General features: G+C 40.0%; 1 protein-coding gene across 1 annotated transcript; it reads left to right on the forward strand.

Annotated features, from left to right (window-relative positions):
• The first annotated feature begins 6 nt into the window (after window positions 1-6).
• On the forward strand, window positions 7-17,115 carry LOC104596466 (uncharacterized). Its single transcript, XM_010257642.3, has 6 exons — window positions 7-203; window positions 329-368; window positions 495-575; window positions 4,560-4,752; window positions 6,326-6,593; window positions 16,453-17,115. Exons 1-6 carry the CDS (start codon window positions 147-149, stop codon window positions 16,657-16,659), a joined length of 846 nt encoding a protein of 281 aa, XP_010255944.1. The 5' UTR covers window positions 7-146; the 3' UTR covers window positions 16,660-17,115.
• The last annotated feature ends 1,902 nt before the right edge of the window (window positions 17,116-19,017 follow it).

Here is a 19,017-nt window from a genome sequence, read left to right on the forward strand (position 1 = left end):
CTGCGGCCCTGCAGCTACAGCCTACAGGTTTGGCCGTTGGGGAGTTTCATTGCTTTCGCTCACTGAGAAGTGAGAAGGATCCGTCCGAGAAGAAAAGAGAAAGCAGAGGTGGATTTGGTTTTCCCGCGATTTCCAGTCGGGAAAAGATGATGTCGAGTGGCTATACCAGTCTCGACAACCACAAAGTTTCTGGATCCGTCCCTGTAATTATTCTACATTCTATCATCCCATTAACCTCGTCATTTTCAATTCGCATTTTCTTCTCTCCCTCCACGTTTTGTTTCGAAAATCATTAGATCTCTGTTTACCGGTTTTCTTCTATTTGCAGGCGGTTCCAGATCCTACTCCTGTGACCGTCAAATTCGCAGGTTAAGTTTTTTTTTTCTCATATTTTTCCTTTTGCCATTCTTCGAATTTGTCTAGGAGTTTTTTTGGTTATCGTTTTCTTTAATTCCGTGTTTCTTATTAGTTCATGCGATGGTATATGGATGCAGAGTCGAATCTTCAGACGTTTCCACCTACCGAAACACAAGGGAAGATTTCCGGTGGCTTTCGGCCCCCGCGTGATGCTGATGGTGCGCATCTTGTTTCTTTGTTGAGTTTCCCTTTTGTTTTTTCTTTGGGTAAATTCATACTTTCGAGAAAGGCGGTGTTAGTTGTTGCTCACTGATCCTTGTGAAAACTAGAACTTAGGTACCTTGTTTAAAACCATAACGGAGATAAAACCAGATCATTTTAATTCGTCTCAATAAACATTTGATGTTTCCTTGATTAATTTTCAAGTTTTCAAGATATAACCAAAGTGCAGACCTGTAAGGTCATTAATGTTGGCCCCAGCTATCTGGGCTCATGAGATGGTTGGATTGGATATGGTCCTAATCTTTTGCAGTCCTATAAGAAGAACCGGATTTTTGTGTTGGAGGCTTCGCTGTGAACTGTTTGAATAAACATGAGTTAGGTGGGGAATCTTGTTTAGCAGGTTGACCACCAAAGAAATAAAGATGATGCATGGATTTTAAAATTTCAATTAGTAGCTTCTAATATTGACTATTTTGAGCTCTTAGTGTTCCCAGCAGTATTGTTTCTGAAAATTGCATCCACATTGGGAGCTCTGAACTTGTAGTTGCACCATCTGGTAGGTATTCGGAGTTACAATTTGCATATGGTGGGAGCTCTGAGCAAATCTAATCACACTAGTTTGTTAACGTGGTTCTCTTATTACCTTAATGTACTAAGATGAGGGCTTTGGTCTGGTTATGGAAAAACACCGGGCCACTTCACCAAGTCCCAATGTTTGGTTTGTTCAACTACTGTTATAGTACAAACATAAAAATGTCATATTCCTTGTTGCTCCTTTGCAGCTATAAATATTTAGCATTGCCCATATAGGGAATTTATACATTTTTCACTTCATTAGCAGTTGGCATTGTTCTGCACTTCATCCTAGAACTACAATAACATCTGATTATCAAACATAACCAGACAATGTGGAATGGCATAAAGCCATAATTTGTCCAAGAAAATGTATATATTGTAAGGAGATCATCTATTATGAATTTTCTACCCACTCTAGAAACATTCCGATATGGTACTCTAAAGTCTTTCTCACAATATAAGTTCAGATTAGATCTTAAGATATTTATAAAACCAGATAAGGAATTATGGTTCAGAAAAGTCCTTGTGATGCAGGACATTCAGATTCAGTGCACCTAACACCAGACAAAAAACCATACTATTATAGGAATAGTTCCAAATTGTATATCAACTTTTGAAGATCTGATGCAGTTATTTCAATTATGAATGGGAACTTTTTTGCTTTTCTTTGCTATTTGTTTCCTTTAGGAGCAAGTTTGCTTGGTAAAACAGTAAAATATCAGGAGGACAAGCATAACAATGCAGGTCCAAGTTTAAGAGTGGCCATTTTGTGCAAAAAAGAAAAAAAAAAGAAAAAAAGCAAATGTTAGGTTTTGCATCCAGTCTACTCCTCCAAGGACTCCAAATGATGTTGACCAACATTGGGTAATGGCCTAGAGAACAAGTTACGCATTTTCAGTATTCATTTATAAAGAAGGATTTACTTCAAATCTAGGATGCCCAGATACAGTTATGGACACAGACATGAATATCAGAAATGGGGATACAACTCTTCATTACCTGAAATCTGAGACACAGTTATGGGTTCAGGTATCCCGTAGTATTGCTAAATTTATTTAAATTTCTGACATGTACAGATTTTTATACTATAATATGTTAAAACATACCATTTTACCTATTTTAAAAGTGTTAATACCATAGAGTACATCTAGAAATGTCCATGCAATATCCAGTGTCATATCTGGTAAGTATGGTGTCCAACACCAATAAGCTTGGCATGTATAGGTTATCCAGGTATCATAGCTCAGAGTTGGCAAATGAATTTTATTTCCTTAGGTTGTGCAAATATTCGAGTTAATTTGAGGAGGATAATCTTATGGTGGAAAGATTTCTTCTAAGCTTCCAAGATACAAATAGGTAATTGATGCTTTCATTTGTTTCCCTACAAAATGAACAGCATACTTGAATCAGTTCCATTCTAATGTATAGGATGGTAGATGGTAACTTTGGTCAGTGTATCAGTAGCATTTTGCATGGATCAAAAGTACATTTGATAACAGATTTGGGTAATAATGCTATTTTAATAATTAGAATTGTTAAAAAGTTAGTGTTAACATGTAAAATATGAACTTAAGGTTAGTATTGGGGCCTAATGCATAAAATAGTTGACAACCCAAGGAAATACAATCCATTTACCAACTCTGATCTATGATACCCAGAAATGATTTTGGGACTTAATACATGTATTTAAGGTGGATATTACCAAATTGTTATACATGGTGTGGGGATGTATGTAATGCATATTGCATTATAATACATAGTTACATACAGGCATTGCATATCCCATGTTATATTATTCACTGTAACATTTCTCTCAAAGAACCATTCAACCTAAAAGCTTAAACTGTTAGGTGAGGTCCTTGAATAGGTTGATATTCTCTAACACACGAAAGCCCATTGGGCTTGAAGTGTGAACAAGCACAGGCCCACCCATATCTTGTGCTGAAACTTAAATAATTATAATGGAGGTATTGAGGATCGAACACTAGACCACTTGGTCAAAGTGGCTCTGTACCATCTCAAAGAACCATTCAACCTAAAAGCTTAAGCTGTTAGGTGAGGTCCTTGAATAGGTTGATATTCCCTAACAATTTCTATAATGTGTATATGAATGTTTATTTATGGACAGTCTAGAGCTAAACAAGATTGCCCTCTTTGCTATTAGGTGGAGCCTATTGAGTGAAATAAGCAGGCATATATTTGAGAACATAGGTGCTTTAAGTTGTCCATCCTTACAAAAGTGGAGCATTTGGCTTATTCTTGTAAACCTGTTTCAGAAGATCTCAGGGACCTTAAATTTTTTTTTTTTTTAATTTTGTAATAAGATTAGATGTTCATATTTTGTTTTTTATCAGCAAGAGATTAGATGTGCATGTTGTACATGTCATATTTTCTTACTTTTGTATATGGGGGAAATGCCCTTTTTTTATATGGTAATACAACTTATACCTTACATATAAAACAAAAATGGTTGCCTTCACAGATTAGTGGTCTTAGTGACCTTAATTTTTCTAACTTTCATGACAACTAGCATGACATTATTTTCTTTTCCTCTGGTGGAAATTTGATGTGCATGCCATACATGCCATATCTTGTAATTTTTGTATATGGGGCAATGGCCCTTCTTATATGGTAATACAATTTAAACTTTGTATAAAGCAAAAAATGGTTGCCTTCATTTTAGGTGTTAGGGTATTTGGTTGCGTTTTCTTTCTTCTTTTGTTCAAATCATAGCATACAAATTATACATGGTATTTGAAATTTTTAATTGGCAATGTATAATATGATTAATTGGTTCAGGACAGCAGCCTAGTGCTTGGGATTGGGCTGACCAAAGATCCCTTATATGCCATTGTCACCCCAGTTGATTAAATTGCCACTTCAACCACTTTTTAGTGTAGACTTCCCATATTAGTGTTTTTCTTCCTCTAAATATTGACTACTATGCTTCTTTTAGATAGGCAAGGATTAGGGAGATCAGGATAAAAGGAAAAGATGGTCAATGTCTCATTACTGCATGCCCCTGAAAGGCCAAGGATGTCTGCATGTCCCTGGATTTCTAGTTTTTCATTAATAATTGTATAGATAGATCATGCTTAGACATAGAAAATCCTTATCTTATATTGTATATTCTTTCTTTTCAGTAGAATATTAGTTTTAGAAGATGGTAGTTCTGTTTTTTGTATTTTGTAGAAGGATTGGATAGTGTACATAAAGGTAATCAATAGCTGATAAATCTTACCATAAAATTCTTTTTAGGATTTAATGTTGTAGAATGACTGTACATGGATCAGAACAGTTTAGTAATTTGCAATTATTTTAATTATGGTTAGTGGCTAGTACTTTCACTTCTTTAACATCTTTTTATTATTTTTTGTAACTGTGTTTGTTTTGAATTGCTGTAGATACATTCTCAAAGCCAGTTTCTGGTAGTAGCTCTGATGAATCTCAGCCAAGTGGTTGGCTTCGAATCTTCTCGGTAGCTGCTTACAAGCCATACTTTGATGTAGACACTTCAGATGTATTAGAGAGGGTTAAGGAGTCACTCTTTCCATTTAAAGGAAATTTTTCTGAAAAGATTGCTAGCAACCCAGACCTGTAAGATGTCTGATCTTTAACCATTTCTATAATTTCAGGAAAATACTTTTTATCAATTACATGAAACCATATATAACCGTCATTTTGTCAAAGAATAGCAGTGCTTGGAGTAATTAGAAAGACATAACAATGAGTGCCTGGGAGCTGGGGTAGCTCAAACCTAAGTAGAGGGCTTCCTTGTGCAAAAATATGCGTAAGTATCCTATCCTGTCCAAAAGGTTCCTGAAAATAAAATAATTTACCTTGTTCTTGAAAAACAGTTCTTTCAAACCCTGCTCTGGCCGACAAATCAGCTAAGGAGTAAGGAATTAAGGGACCCATGAACCCAAATGAACGGAGGTTTCAGCCTGCAGTTGTTCTCCCCTCCTTAGTATATGATGAATTGGGGTACAACTTGGACCAGGTTTTTTTTTTTTGATGATTACAACTTGGACTTATACAATAATGGTAAAATATATGATGCCAGAAAAACATGATACCAGAAAGCCTTTGACCAATCAAACCCCCCTGTGAATTTTGATGAAAACCCACCTGATTGGTCACCACTTTTATGATGTCTGTTGATGGGTTATAAGTTTTTTCATATAATGTCTTTCTAGCATCATAGTCGAACCCATGCAAAAATATATGTATTTATGGTTGCATGTATGCATCCAATATATTAAAGGCCATTACCCAATATTGGTCCTAGCTATCTGGGGTCTTGGAAGGGATGAACTGGATATAGACCTAACCTTTGGCAATTTTTTGACCCAGAGTGGTCATTTTCAGACTCAAACATGCATTCTAATGCTTGTCAACTCAAGATTTTGTATTTGTGCATGTAATGATGCTAAAATCGGTAAACCTTAATCTACTAACCTTAAGTCTAAGAAATAAGAATATTTTAGCAAGATGAAGTGAAGAAACCAGGCCAACCCAAAAAAGTCGGGTTGGTTTAGGCTGGACCTCAACCCAACCTAAACCAGCCTGACAGACTTGCATCCCTAATGATGGCATAACCTCCAGGTACAACTTGATCTGCCCCATATCCAATCCATTACCATTTGAGTATCTCCTATGACAAGTTCAGTGTTTTAGAAGTAAGAAGTTCAACTGAATTGAAAAGGATTCCCAGAAGTTGAAGTGCAAGGTGCAAGGTGACGTGTGTTCCCAAATGAAGTGATGTGCCACTTAGAAAAATTTTTACATATAAGAATATGAAAATTTATGTTCTAAAAAAATATTTCCAGAAGTACTGATCAAAAAAGTTTTTTTTTCCAGAAGCGTATAAGCTAAGCTATTGATCCCAAAAATAAAGAAGCATATAAGCTAAATTGATTAGAGCATGTTATTAACACATGACGGTTGCAACATTATAGGTTCAAGTTGACAAGTCCTACATAAGTTGAACTATTTGAACTATAAAAATCATAGCTAGGACTTGCCATTCCCATCATGTGGATCTCTTTGAAAGCTCTACCATTCTTCAACTCATAATTGTTAAAAAGTTGCTAGGGTCTTTTTTTATTTACTCTCAATTTTTGTAATGGTGATGAAATGTCTTATAATTTTAAAAGCAAATTCTGGGCAGGTATGGACCATTTTGGATATGTACTACATTAATATTTGTAGCAGCATCAATTGCAACATTTGTCACATACCTAGCACGCAAACTGCAAAACAAAGAGTGGGACTATGACATCCAACTTATTACATGGTCAGCTGGTTTGTTTTATGGTTATGTCACCATTGTTCCACTTGCCGTGTATTTCATCCTAAAATACTTCTCAGCACCATTCGGCTTTGTGCACCTACTTTGCCTATATGGGTACTCCCTCTTTGTCTTCATTCCTGCCTCGGTAAGTGTTTTTTTTCATTTTTTTGTTTTTGAAAAACAACAGTCATATGTTAATTTTATCATAGAAGAAGTCAGTTTAGTTTAACAAAAAAATGGTTAACAATGCAAAATAGGGCCGCATTACGACTGATGTTAATAGAACAAAAAACTCCATTACAACTAAGACCCAGGTCCTGGCATTCCCAATACAATAGCATCCTTGTTGACCCCTTTTATGGCCAGATAATCAGCTGCACTGTTTTCTGTCCTTGGGACCCACCTAAACATGGCATTGAAGTCTTCAACCTGCTCTTATTTTTCTAACTAGGAATTTGAAGATACGTAATTCTTCTCTCTGACCTCAGCCAGCTGATGACTACCTGATAGTCTCCCTTTTTTTTTGATGAATTACCTGATAGTCTCCTTCAACAATTAATTCTCTCCATCCAGACATAGCCCAACTGTGAGCAAGCATGTTAGTAAAGCCAAGATTTCTGCTTTTCACTGAGTTGCCAAAACCCATTTCCCTGAGAAACTGAGTGGAATGCTGCCATTACTAACCATCTCTAATACCCCACCCCCCCCCCCCAAAAAAAAAAAACAGAGACTCCCAGATTGCCAGGGATAAAATTTAATTTTGGTTTCCCTCCTTCCAGAGCCCTCCATTCTACCATACTCAGTCTATCAAAATATCCTGCAATATCCTGCCAGACCCTCATTAGATACTTCATGGACACTAATTCTTCTCAGATAAGAACTCATTGGATGGTCCTCATTGTAACAAGATAAAAAAAAATATTTTTTGACTTGTCAAAATCATAACATTTTTTTTATCCCAGACACTGTAAGATGATATCTCTAGTGCACTGCCATAGAATTTCCCCCCTTTTTTATATAGCAAGAATCAGGTTGTGCAGAAAACAGCATACTAACATCTGAAGGCAATGACTAAGAAGTCCCAAAAAGGAGTAAAAAATGGTTCCAGACCTGAATTGCAAAGATAAAAAGAGATGATTGATGATCTGCCCTCTCATAGGACGGAGAACACACATGAGGGGACAAGCACCAAGAGTTCTGCCTCTGTTGTAGCATCTTATAAGTGTTAATGGTTTTATCTTTTACGCCATCAAGCATTGCTTTCATGAGCTTACAGAAAACTGATGCCAAATGCAGATATTTCCAGTGAGTTGTATTGAAAACAATGAACCATTGTTGGTAAAAAAAAAGTGGCCCCTGTTTGAAAGTTATCATCTAGAATATGAGAAGAAGAAGAGAAGGAAGAGAGAAGAGAGAAGAGAGAAAAAAGATTTGAGAGCCAAAAAGTTAGGCTGGCAGCGCCAGCTTTTAGTATTTATTTTAAGGCAACATAAGCAAATAAAAGAAAGGGAGAAATTACAACAGTACCCCTGCGGTACTAATTTAAGTATACTAACAGACTTTTAACATATGATAATAGACTATTAACATATACTAACAGACTTTTAACACTCCCCCTCAAGTTGGGACATAGAACATAAATCATGACGTTGTAAGTGATGTAACCCCTTTATGAAGATGTCTGCAAGTTGGTCTTCAGAACTGACATAGGGGGTACATACTTCCCCTTTGACAACTTTTTCTCTGATAAAATGTTTGTCGACTTCGATGAATTTAGTTCTATCATGCAGCATTGGATTAGCAGCAATGTTTATGGCTGCTTTGTTATCACAATATAAGGTCATAGGTTCATCAACTGCAAATCCCAACTCACTCAACAAGTTTTTTTAACCTACACACTTTCTGTTCATCACCTTAAGCCCAGAAACTAGGGGGTTGTACCATGTACACTTCTTCTTCAAGATCACCATTTAGAAATGCATTCTTGATATCTAGTTGATGAAGGTCCCAATCGAGATTAGCAGCTAAAGAGAAAAGGACTCTAATGGAATTCATCTTATCAACTGGTGCAAAGGTTTCTACATAATCCACTCCATACACTTGTGTAAACCCTTTTGCCACTAAACGAACTTCATACCGTTTCTATTATGGTCCCGCGCGTAGGATCCCGTCACGGGTTGGTCCACGGTGCGAAAGCCCTGCTTCCCCTTGGGTGCAGACCCTATTGCGGAAGCTGAATGGGTGATTTGTCCATGAGACCACCAGAACTCTCCCTTGGGGTGATTTGTCCAAGAGACCACCCGAACTCTCACTATTTTTTTGGTTGGAAAACTGAATGCCTTTATTTCAATTCGTAGCTCCTTAAATAGGAGATTACAGAAGGGAATCTAATTAAACTCAAACTCCAATTTGAACTCAAACTCCTAATTACCTACTCCTAATGGTAACTCACTCTTACTTAAGATAAAGATAAAGATAAGATTAGATAAAGATAAGGGATAAGATAAGGATAAGGTAAGCTGGCGGCGAGTTGGCTTGATGTGTCCTGATAAGGATGGGCCCACCCCTATGAGTTGTCACGTGGGCCCCGCTCTGCTGTTGTTGTCGGGTGCGTGCGCGCTGCTCATGGTGCCGCTGCCACGCGGTGCGTGCGCGCAGTGCATGCGCGCGCCTCATGGTGCCACTGCTGTGCGTGCGCGCGTCTCATGGTGCCGTTGTTGTGCGGTGCCGGGCGTGTGCGCGGTGCGTGCTGCCGTGCAGTGCGTGCGGTGCGTGCTGTTGCCTGGCGGTGCGTGCTGCGCGCCATGATGCCGCTGCTGTGTGGTGCCGGGCGTGTGCACGGTGCGTGCTGCTGTGCGGCCTGCTGTGCATGCTGCTGCCTATGACTGCGCCGCAGTGCGCTGCCGGGTGGTGTGACCATAACATTACACCCCTCCCGGACTACGAGCTTGTCCTCAAGCTCGTGTTTCGGATACATGGCTTGGGATTCTGCGAATGGATCAAACGGTTGCACACAATTTCTCAGTCCACCAATAGTATGAACGACAGGGACTGCCCCGTCTCTCAGTGCATAACGCTGGATTATTTGATGCAGACCCCAGCCACCTTCTTTTGTTTCCCGCCCTCAGGCGTAGCCATGGCTTACAGTGACTACACGCTCTGCTGCACTCAGGCCAGCCGCAAGGACATTGAAGTGTTCCCTACCTCCGGGGTCATATAGTTTGAAGTAGTTTTGTGGAAGGTCCACATAACAGAAATCACGTACTGGACCACGACCCCGGTGTGCTATGTTGTGGATCATAAGAATGCACCGGGTATGCTTATAGTAGAGGACCTCAAGAGCTGCCTTACCGAAGAGGACCATGCGTTTTAAAATATCCTCTCGGCCTTCCCCATATATATTTTCCTCAATATTACAAAACATAGGGCTGTCCATGAACACAAAATCTATGCCATCAATATAAGCTTGGAAGAAAGCTACCTCTATATCCCTCCCCTCCACCTTACATCTCTTGCGCACTCCTGTTTCTTGGATTTCTGTATAGTTACCATACTGTGGTGCCGCAACCATAACTTTATGTCCACGCCGAGCCAAGGCCTTCGGTAAAGCCCCAGCAACATCGCCAAGCCCACCTGTCTTCGTCAAAGGAGAGCATTCTGTAGGTTCTACTATTATGTTCGTGACCTCGTCCCCGGCCAAAGGAGGGGACTTTACAGTTTCATCCTCCATGCGCTGATCCTTGGAAATAACTGCGGCTGTAGGGGCAGCGATCTGTTGTTCGCTGCATGCCTCTACCCAGTCCAGACGGCGTCTGTTGGTGTTGGTGATTCCCTCCGAACTCATTTCTTTGTTGGAGAGGAGTGCTTCCAACAGGCGTCACATCTCCCAGACGTCTTCCATGACTTCACGAACCTCCATGCTGGTTTCTGCAAGTTGGTGTTCCAGTTCATGGACTTTGGAAGACAGCTGCTCCATATCGCCCGTGACGTTTGGCTCTGATACCAATTTGTTATGGTCCTGCGCGTAGGATCCCGTCACGGGTTGGTCCATGGTGCGAAAGCCCTGCTTCCCCTTGCGTGCAGACCCTATTGCGGAAGCTGAATGGGTGATTTGTCCATGAGACCACCCGAACTCTCCCTTGGGGTGATTTGTCCAAGAGACCACCCGAACTCTCCTCACTATTTTCTTGGCTGGAAAACTGAATGCCTTTATTTCAATTCGTAGCTCCTTAAATAGGAGATTACAGAAGGGAATTCCTAATTAAACTCAAACTCCTAATTACCTACTCCTAATGGTAACTCACTCTTACTTAAGATAAAGATAAAGATAAGATTAGATAAAGATAAGGGATAAGATAAGGATAAGGTAAGCTGGCGGTGAGTTGGCTTGATGTGTCCAGATAAGGATGGGCCCACCCCTATGAGCTGTCGTGTGGGCCCCGCTCTGCTGCTGCTGCCGGGTGCGTGCGCGCTGCTCATGGTGCTGCTGCCGCGTGGTGTGTGTGCGCGCCTCATGGTGCCGTTGCCGTGCGGTGCCGGGTGTGTGCGCGCTGCTGCCTGGCGGTGCGTGCTGCGCGCCATGGTGTCGCTGCCGTGCGGTGCCGGGCATGTGCGCAGTGCGTGCTGCTGTGCAGCGCTGCCAGGCGGTGCCTGCTGCTGCCTATGACTGCGCCGCAGTGCGCTGCCGGATGGTGTGACCATAACAGTTTCACTGTGCCATCAGCCCTATGTTTACTATGAAAGCCCACTTACATCCAACTAGTTCCTTCCCCTCAGGAAGATCTACCAATTCCCAAGTGCCACTTTTATGCAAAGCATTAATTTCTTCCTTCATAGCATTTGTCCATTTAGGCACCAATGAAGCTTCTGCCACATTCTTAGGAATAGGAGCACTGTTAATGGAAGAAAGAAAGGCCCAAAAGGAAGGTGAAGTGTTTTCATAGGAAACAAAATGGGAAATGGGATGTTTAGTAGTGTAAGACCTAATACCCTTCCGGTGAGCAATAGGAAGGTTAAGGTCATCAACAATAGAGGTATAAATAGCAATAGGGTTAGGAACATCAATGGGAAACAAGGTATCTGGTTGGGTAGGATCCACCCCCAGAGAGTTTGATGGCATTGGTCGTATAGCTTCTAGGTGCTCCACATCTCTTGAATAAGGTTAGCCTTTATGACGATGAAAGAAAACACGAAAGGGAGGAGGATCAGGAAGAAGAGGAAGCTGAACCGGTTTTTCCTCATTCCTACACTCCCCCTGAGGAGTAGGGAAGAAAGGCTCACTCTCAAAGAAAGAGACATCCATAGAAATGTAATATTTTCGAGAGACTGGATCAAAGCACCAATACCCCTTATGAGTTGTGGAGTACCCCAAGAAGATGCAAGGGATAGCACGAGGATCCAACTTTCCACAAGTGGCTGACAAGTTTTGAACAAAGAAACGACAACCAAACACACGTGGAGGAATAGAAAGGAAAGGAGCTTTGGGAAAAAGGAGTTGATGTGGGGCTTTGCACTCTAACCAGCGAGAGGGCATGCAATTAATGAGATAAGCAGCACAAAGAACAACCTCAAGCCAAAAACGTTTTGGGACATTCATATGAATCAGTAACCTCCTAGCCACTTCAAGAAGATGTCGGTTCTTTCTTTCAACACTATTTTGTTGGGGTGTTTGGGCACATGAGCTACGGTGAAGTGATTCACATGAAGCAAAGAACTCCGTGAGATCATTATGAAAGTATTCTTTGGCATTATTGGATTGGAAGACTTGGATTTCAGTTTGAAATTGGGTGAAGATCATTCATTGGAAAGTTTGGATAACTTTTGGTACTTCATCCCTAGTTCACATGGGATACACCAATGTGTATCTAGAGTAATCATCAATAAAGGTAATAAAATACTTGTAGCCACTCTCAGATGGTAAAGTAACAGGGCCCCAAACATCATAATGAACAATATGGAAAGGAAATTCAGATTTATTATTCTTTGAAGAAAAATGAGATCTACAATGTTTACTCAATTGACACATTTGACACGTAAACTCTGACATGGACACTGACTTAAACAACTCTAGGAATACCAATTTCAAAGACTCAAAAGATAAATGGCCAAGACGAATGTGCCATAAATAAACCTGACTCTTATAGGACTGACTCTTAGACTGTAAGACTAGCCTTACTCTCCAGCATGTAGAATCCATCCACCATACGTCCTCTACCAATCGCCTTCCTCGAGGCCAAATCTCGGATCACACAATAAGAAGGAAAAAAGGGACGAAGCATTTTAATGAATTAGTGATACTACTAACAGAGAACAAGTTAATAGGGAATTTTGGAACATGTAAAACATTAGAAAGGGTAAGACCAAAGGGAAGAGAAATGGTTCCTTGACCAGCTATGGAAGTGTATGACCCATCATCTAGTCTCACTTGTCTCTTCCAGAGATAAGATGATAGGTTTGAAAGTAAGTGGACTTACCAGTCATATGTTTTGATGCTCAAGAATCAATTATCCAAGGAGAGTCAGGGGAATGATACGATACATGGAAAGTTGTGGCAGAATTACCTGATGTATACACAAATGAGATTAAGGGAGGAGGAGCATCCATCTGACAAATTGCCCTACCATAGAGTTCTAAATGGTCATGAAAGGAATTAATGATATCCTTCCTAGGGTCAGAACTAGAGGTGTGTATCTAAGTTACAATAGTAGTAGGGGGCTGATTCTCCTGAGTAGCCATGTTTGCCGTAGTGAGCTTTCTCGGACCTTGCTGTCCTGATTTCTTATTCAGATCTGAACCTTGTTTATTACTTAGGTAGTGTTTGATAAATCTGAAATCTGAAAAGTTAAAAAGATATTAAAAGTGTCTAAAATCTGAAGAGGGTCTAATTTGAGAGAGATTTTCTTTCCGATGAGATCTCCATCATAGGGTTTCTCTGAGTTCTCCATCGTTGTCTCCCTTCTCGTTCGATGGCAACAGATTGAATAGGCTTATATCGAGTTTAAATGAGGGTATAATTTGTCATTATTAAAAATATCAAGGATATTTTAGACTTTCGGTCAGGTCTGAAATGCATCTGACCGCGTTCAGTGCTTGGCCTGGGTCTTAAAGTTTAAGATCTAAAAATGCATTTCAGATCCTTTTTTCAGACTCAACCCAAACATAGGTGGTGTCTGAAAAGCAACGTTTTCATAATTAAGAGGTCTGAAAAGTGTTATCAAACGTCACCTCAATTCCTGAGCCCATTTTGGCTTCCCATGAAGTTCCTAGTATGTACGGGTTTGTCGAGACTTCTGGCAAGGGGTGCTCTCGTCTACCCTTTGTTGAAAGTCTCCCTTCTTAAAGGGATTTCCCCCACCTATAACAACATTCCCTTTCGCTGCCAACATAACTGCATCCTCCCCAAAATTATTCATCAAATTTCTTCTACTTTCCTCTTACTGTATTAATGCATATACCTCCTGAATAGATGGAAGATCCTTGCTGCCTAAGATTTGGACTCTAATGGATTCATACACGGGGTTCAAGCCATGGAGAAATGCAAATACTCGTTGTTGGGAAACAAGGGACTTGTATGCTTTTGCATCTTCATCACAATTCCAGTCCACACTCTAATAGTGATCTGACTCCTTCAAGATGGAGGTCAAGTCTAAATAGGTTGACTCCTTTCCCCCTGTTTGTAAGTAGATGATTTTGCCTGTAATTGATAGATCTTTGCATAGTGGCGCAATTTAGAATAGGTTTGACTTTGCTTGTTCCCAAATCTCATAAGCCATTTCAGCCTACATAAAATTTCGTCTCACTTGAGGTTGCATAGAGACTAAAAGCCAGGACATGACCATGTTGTTTTCTTGGTTCCATATATCATATTCAGCACTGCCAAAATTAGGTTCTGTAATTCTTCCATTTATATACATGGTTCAAAGTATCGATACGCCTCTGCATATCGGCAGAGGTGTATCGGTACTTTGAACCATGCGGAAATATGTTTTTTTTTTCAAAATTTGGTTTTTGGGTAGTTTAATACCCATGTTTTTCATTAAAAAATAGTGGCGTCCCGAAACACATGTAAACAGGCGTATCAGGACCCAAAAGATACAATACGATACGCCCAATATGGGGCATATCGTATTGATTTTTTGAACCTTATTTATATATCCTATCTTTCCCCTTGCAATAATGTACAACCTGATCCCCTTCGACCATTCTAAGTAATTCAAACCATCAAGAGGTAGGACAGCCATAGGGAAAGATAAATCCATACCCCCACTCAGTCCATTCTGCATTGAGGAAACACCAAATGTGGCAGAATCTTCACCACTCATGATAACTGTTTTAGGTCACACCCAAATTAGTCACAAAACCCTAAAACAGTACAGTCCAACACCCTAGGAAACTAGAAACAACCACCTTTCAGTTCAAACACAGCCCTTCAATCATCAAAGAAGAAAAGTTTACTGCTGTTACAATACATACAGGTCATCTCCTGACCTACAAACATACTATAGGACTGCTGTCAAAGCATATACAGGTCATCGCCAACCTACAAATCATCACAAGGATCAACCGATCCCACAAAAAAGGAAAGAAGAGGTGCTGATCACCTCACATCAGTTAAGTGAACCTATTACAGGCAATGTTTTAAAACGTGGAAGCGTGACGCGAGGTGTTTCACTACCTAGATACATGAGGTGTAGTTCAAAACGCAAGAGGCGTAAGCCTCCCGAACACAAGGAGGCGTAAGAGGAGGGTTAGGAGGAGGATGAAGTGGAAGGGGGGATCTCATTTTTTCTTTATTTTTAATAAAAATCTTTTATATTAAGAAGAATAAAGATGCATAACATTAGTTGAAAGGGGGGGGGGTCTTGTCGAAGCGGGGGTGAGCGAGCGAACTCGCTGAAGTGAAGCAAGACCCCCCTAACTCAAAAAAACAAATTGGGCTGCATCAAAAAGGGGGCAGGGGGGTCGCCCCCCAGCCGAAGGGGCAGGGAGCAAACCACTTTCTTTCCCCTTATCTTTTCTTCACTTCCCTTTCCTTTCCTTTCCTTTTCTCTTTTTTTCTTCTTTCTTTTTCTTTCCCTTCCCTTTCTTTTCCTTTTTTTTGTCTTTTTATATCAGATGTGTATGAAAAAAAGCGCTAGTGAAGAGAGAAAAGCGCATGAGGCGTACGCCTCTAGTACACCTCAGAGGTGTCAGCACCTCTGGCATATGCCTCAGGGCATTTTGGGAGTGCCCTTGCCTGGAGGCACGCCTCCCATGCCTTTTAAAACACTGATTACAGGTTCTGTCCTGGTAGTTGGTACACGACCAGAAAAAAAATTTTAAAAAAATGGAGTGAACCTACTTCTGGAACAATCCAGTGCTGTACTCTAGATCTTCAGTAAAACCAGCAGCAGCTAGTGAAGAGAGAAGACAGAAAAAGAAGGCTTGCTTGATCTCCTTTCAGATCTAATAGTCCCGCTTTGATACCATATTGTCCGGAAGATGAGAAGAAGAGGAAGAGAGAAGAGAGAAAAGAGAAAAAAGATTTGAGAGCCAAAAGTTAGGCTGGCGGCAGCAGCTTTTAGTATTTATATTAGGGCGATATAAACAAATAAACAAAAGGGAGAAATTACAACAGTACCCCTGTGGTACTAATCTGAGTATACTAATAGACTTTTAACATATACTAACAGACTTTTAACAGAAGTAAACTTAAAAGCAGTTCCAGACTCCCTGCATCTTGGGGTGGAGGGGATAATAAGAGGCTTCTGATTGCATAGAACGTTTAGATGTCCATCAAAATTAATCTATTGACTTTTGACCACTCTAAATGTGGGTGGGATAATCTTTCACCCCCATCGCCCCCCCCCCTCTTCCCCCCACCCCATTAGACAGATCATCTAATGTTGGTAGGATCATTTTGTCCAATTAATAAGCCAGTTATTATTTTGTACTAATCCATGGTCTACCTTACACACACACCTGCTGCTTTAATTTGATGAAATCTTTGTTACGTTTGACTGCAGTGTCTATCCGTGATACCTCTGGAAGTGTTTAGGTGGGCGGTTGCAGGTGTTGCAGGGTTCATGTCAGCAGCCTTTGTTTCCCTCAATCTCAGAGCTCACATTATGTCTTCAGGTGAAAGATGGATTTTAATTGTGGCGGGCATCTTCCTATTGCAGCTGGCCCTGGCCGTCATGCTTAAACTCTATTTGTTCACTGTTACAGTATAAACATACAGCGAAGTTAATGGGACATAGATCATAGGTATCAGATTTTTTTGAGCAATGGCTATATGTAGTTCCACTTTTTAATCATATATGCTTTTCATTGGTGGAACTTATGAATTGTATTCTTGCATTTTGGAAAATATAAATGCAATGACCGAATTCCTCGACCAAGCGCATTTTACAGATGATGAGCTCATTCTATAAACAGCATCGCATTGTTTCCTTCTTGCCCATTTGTCAGTCACAGAGGTGCATATTTGGATACCCATGAGTTGATACCTACAAGCATCGGACATGGACAGCCATGGAAGGTGGTGCTTAGCAATAAGTGAAATGCCGGCTATTTAGGAGCATCGTTGCTTATATATATTTTGTGATTGTGGTAAAAAAAGAGGGCCAGCAAAAATTAATTATATTGAGTTGAAATGATTTTGTGTTGCATCTTTTCTTTTTTACCTAATTATTGATATCTATTAGTTGATCTTTCATTTTTTGGTACATGATACCTGTTAGCTGTTAGCTGATTAAGACGCTTGAAATGGCTACCAGCCTGAAATGTTTTTAGATATTCGCTTGATCCTTAATTACCAGTTCAGTTACATTCATTGCCATGTGTTGAAGAATTTGGTTATTGGCTCTCCAAAGTGGTCCGGTTTACATTCAGCTAGGGTCATCATTTAGACACATGTACTTCTACACACTATTTGATTGACTTTTTGAGAATTCTTTATTGCTCAGGGTTATGGTCGTTTAATTGGAATATTCATATGCTCACTCTTAGCCTTCATCTAATTGGTAGACACTGAACAGAGTATTGAAGGAAGCCAAGAATGGAGTGTACAAATACATAGAATTACGGCGAGAACAGGAGTGGGATGGATTATCATCATCATCATCATCTAAGCCTTAACTATATGGGGTCGACTTTATGAATCCTTTTTCATCATTCCATTTTCTTCAATGCCATATCCATTGTTGAATTATGGGTGTTTAAATTATTTTTTACTACTATAACTCATCCTTTTTGTTCTGCCCCAGACTCTTTTAGCCCCTTCAACTTGTAGGCTTGCAGCAGATTTCTTCTTCTTATAGGTTCTCTAAATGGTCTTTTATGATTATAACCAAAGCATGTCAGTTTATTTCATCTCATTTCGTCATCTGTTTGAGTTACTTTTGGTTCTTTCTAATGATTTTATTTCTGATCCTGTCATTTCTAGTTTTTCTTCTCATTCATCTTAGAATATAAATTTCTGCAACATTAATTTATGTTTTAAAGTGTGACATGTTTCCTTATCTTTATTTAGAATACAGGCTATCTGTTTAGAATATGGTATTTCGAGCAAGCATCCTCTGCATCCATGGTGCAGAAAATTTTTTGCAACCATGAATCACTAAAGGACACGTCACGCTTGGCCAAATCCAAACATTCTAAAATCCCGCTTCTCAAAAATATCCTCTCCCCTCTAGCCCGAACTCCTCTCTCCCTCTCTCCCCGTTTTTCTTCTTCTTCTTCTTCAACCCAACACAATCACCTCTCAATAGCACCGCCACTGCAATGGACTTGGCCAATCAATGTACCATGATTGATTGGTACTTTAAATCCAGCCTTTGTGAACCACTCAATGTACCATGAAAACTGTTTGAGGTGTGGGGAGATTTTGTAATGCCCAATCATGAGTTTGGTCAAGGGTCATTGGTACTTTCTCGATCATTAATGAAATGCCCATTATGCGACGGCATTAAAATAGTGGAGCAGAAAGCCAGAAACTAAAAGGATGATTCATGCATAAACTCGTAGAAAACAGGAATAGTAGTGTTTCAATTTGAGGAAACAATATGCCAAGTCTCAAAACTTTGTTAAGAGCGTTAAATAAACTGCTGAACACTGATAGAATAAAGGGAATGCTAGCAAGTACGAGGAGTTAAAATGGTACTAGGCTTATGCAATGGCAGCCTATGAAGTAAAGTTTTTCCACCAGGAAATCCTTTAAACAAGTTCATTTTCCAAACACTGTCACAGTAAAAGGGATGCTAGAAAGCAACAACTAACAAGGCGCAAAAACACCTTTGCGTACAATATAGATAAGGTAGGATCAGAGAAAAAGCATGTCAACCTGGTTAAAACTATGGGACCCTGATTTCTCAAGCAGTAATGATTTTCTGTAATTTTGGTGTTGATGTAGGGATACTTGGCAGGTCTCATTTCGCGCCACGTGGTGTTGGTGAGATCAAATCCTGGTCGCACATCATCAATTGTGTCTAATCACTCCTAAGGCAAGGTTAACTATAAAAGAGAGGCATTCACCTCAAAGCAAGGACATTCAAAATCCCAAGAGAATCATCCTTGGTCGTTAAGGACCA

This window comes from Nelumbo nucifera, chromosome 1, assembly GCF_055504915.1.
Source record: "Nelumbo nucifera cultivar China Antique chromosome 1, China Antique-T2T, whole genome shotgun sequence".
NCBI classification, from domain to species: Eukaryota; Viridiplantae; Streptophyta; class Magnoliopsida; order Proteales; family Nelumbonaceae; genus Nelumbo; species Nelumbo nucifera.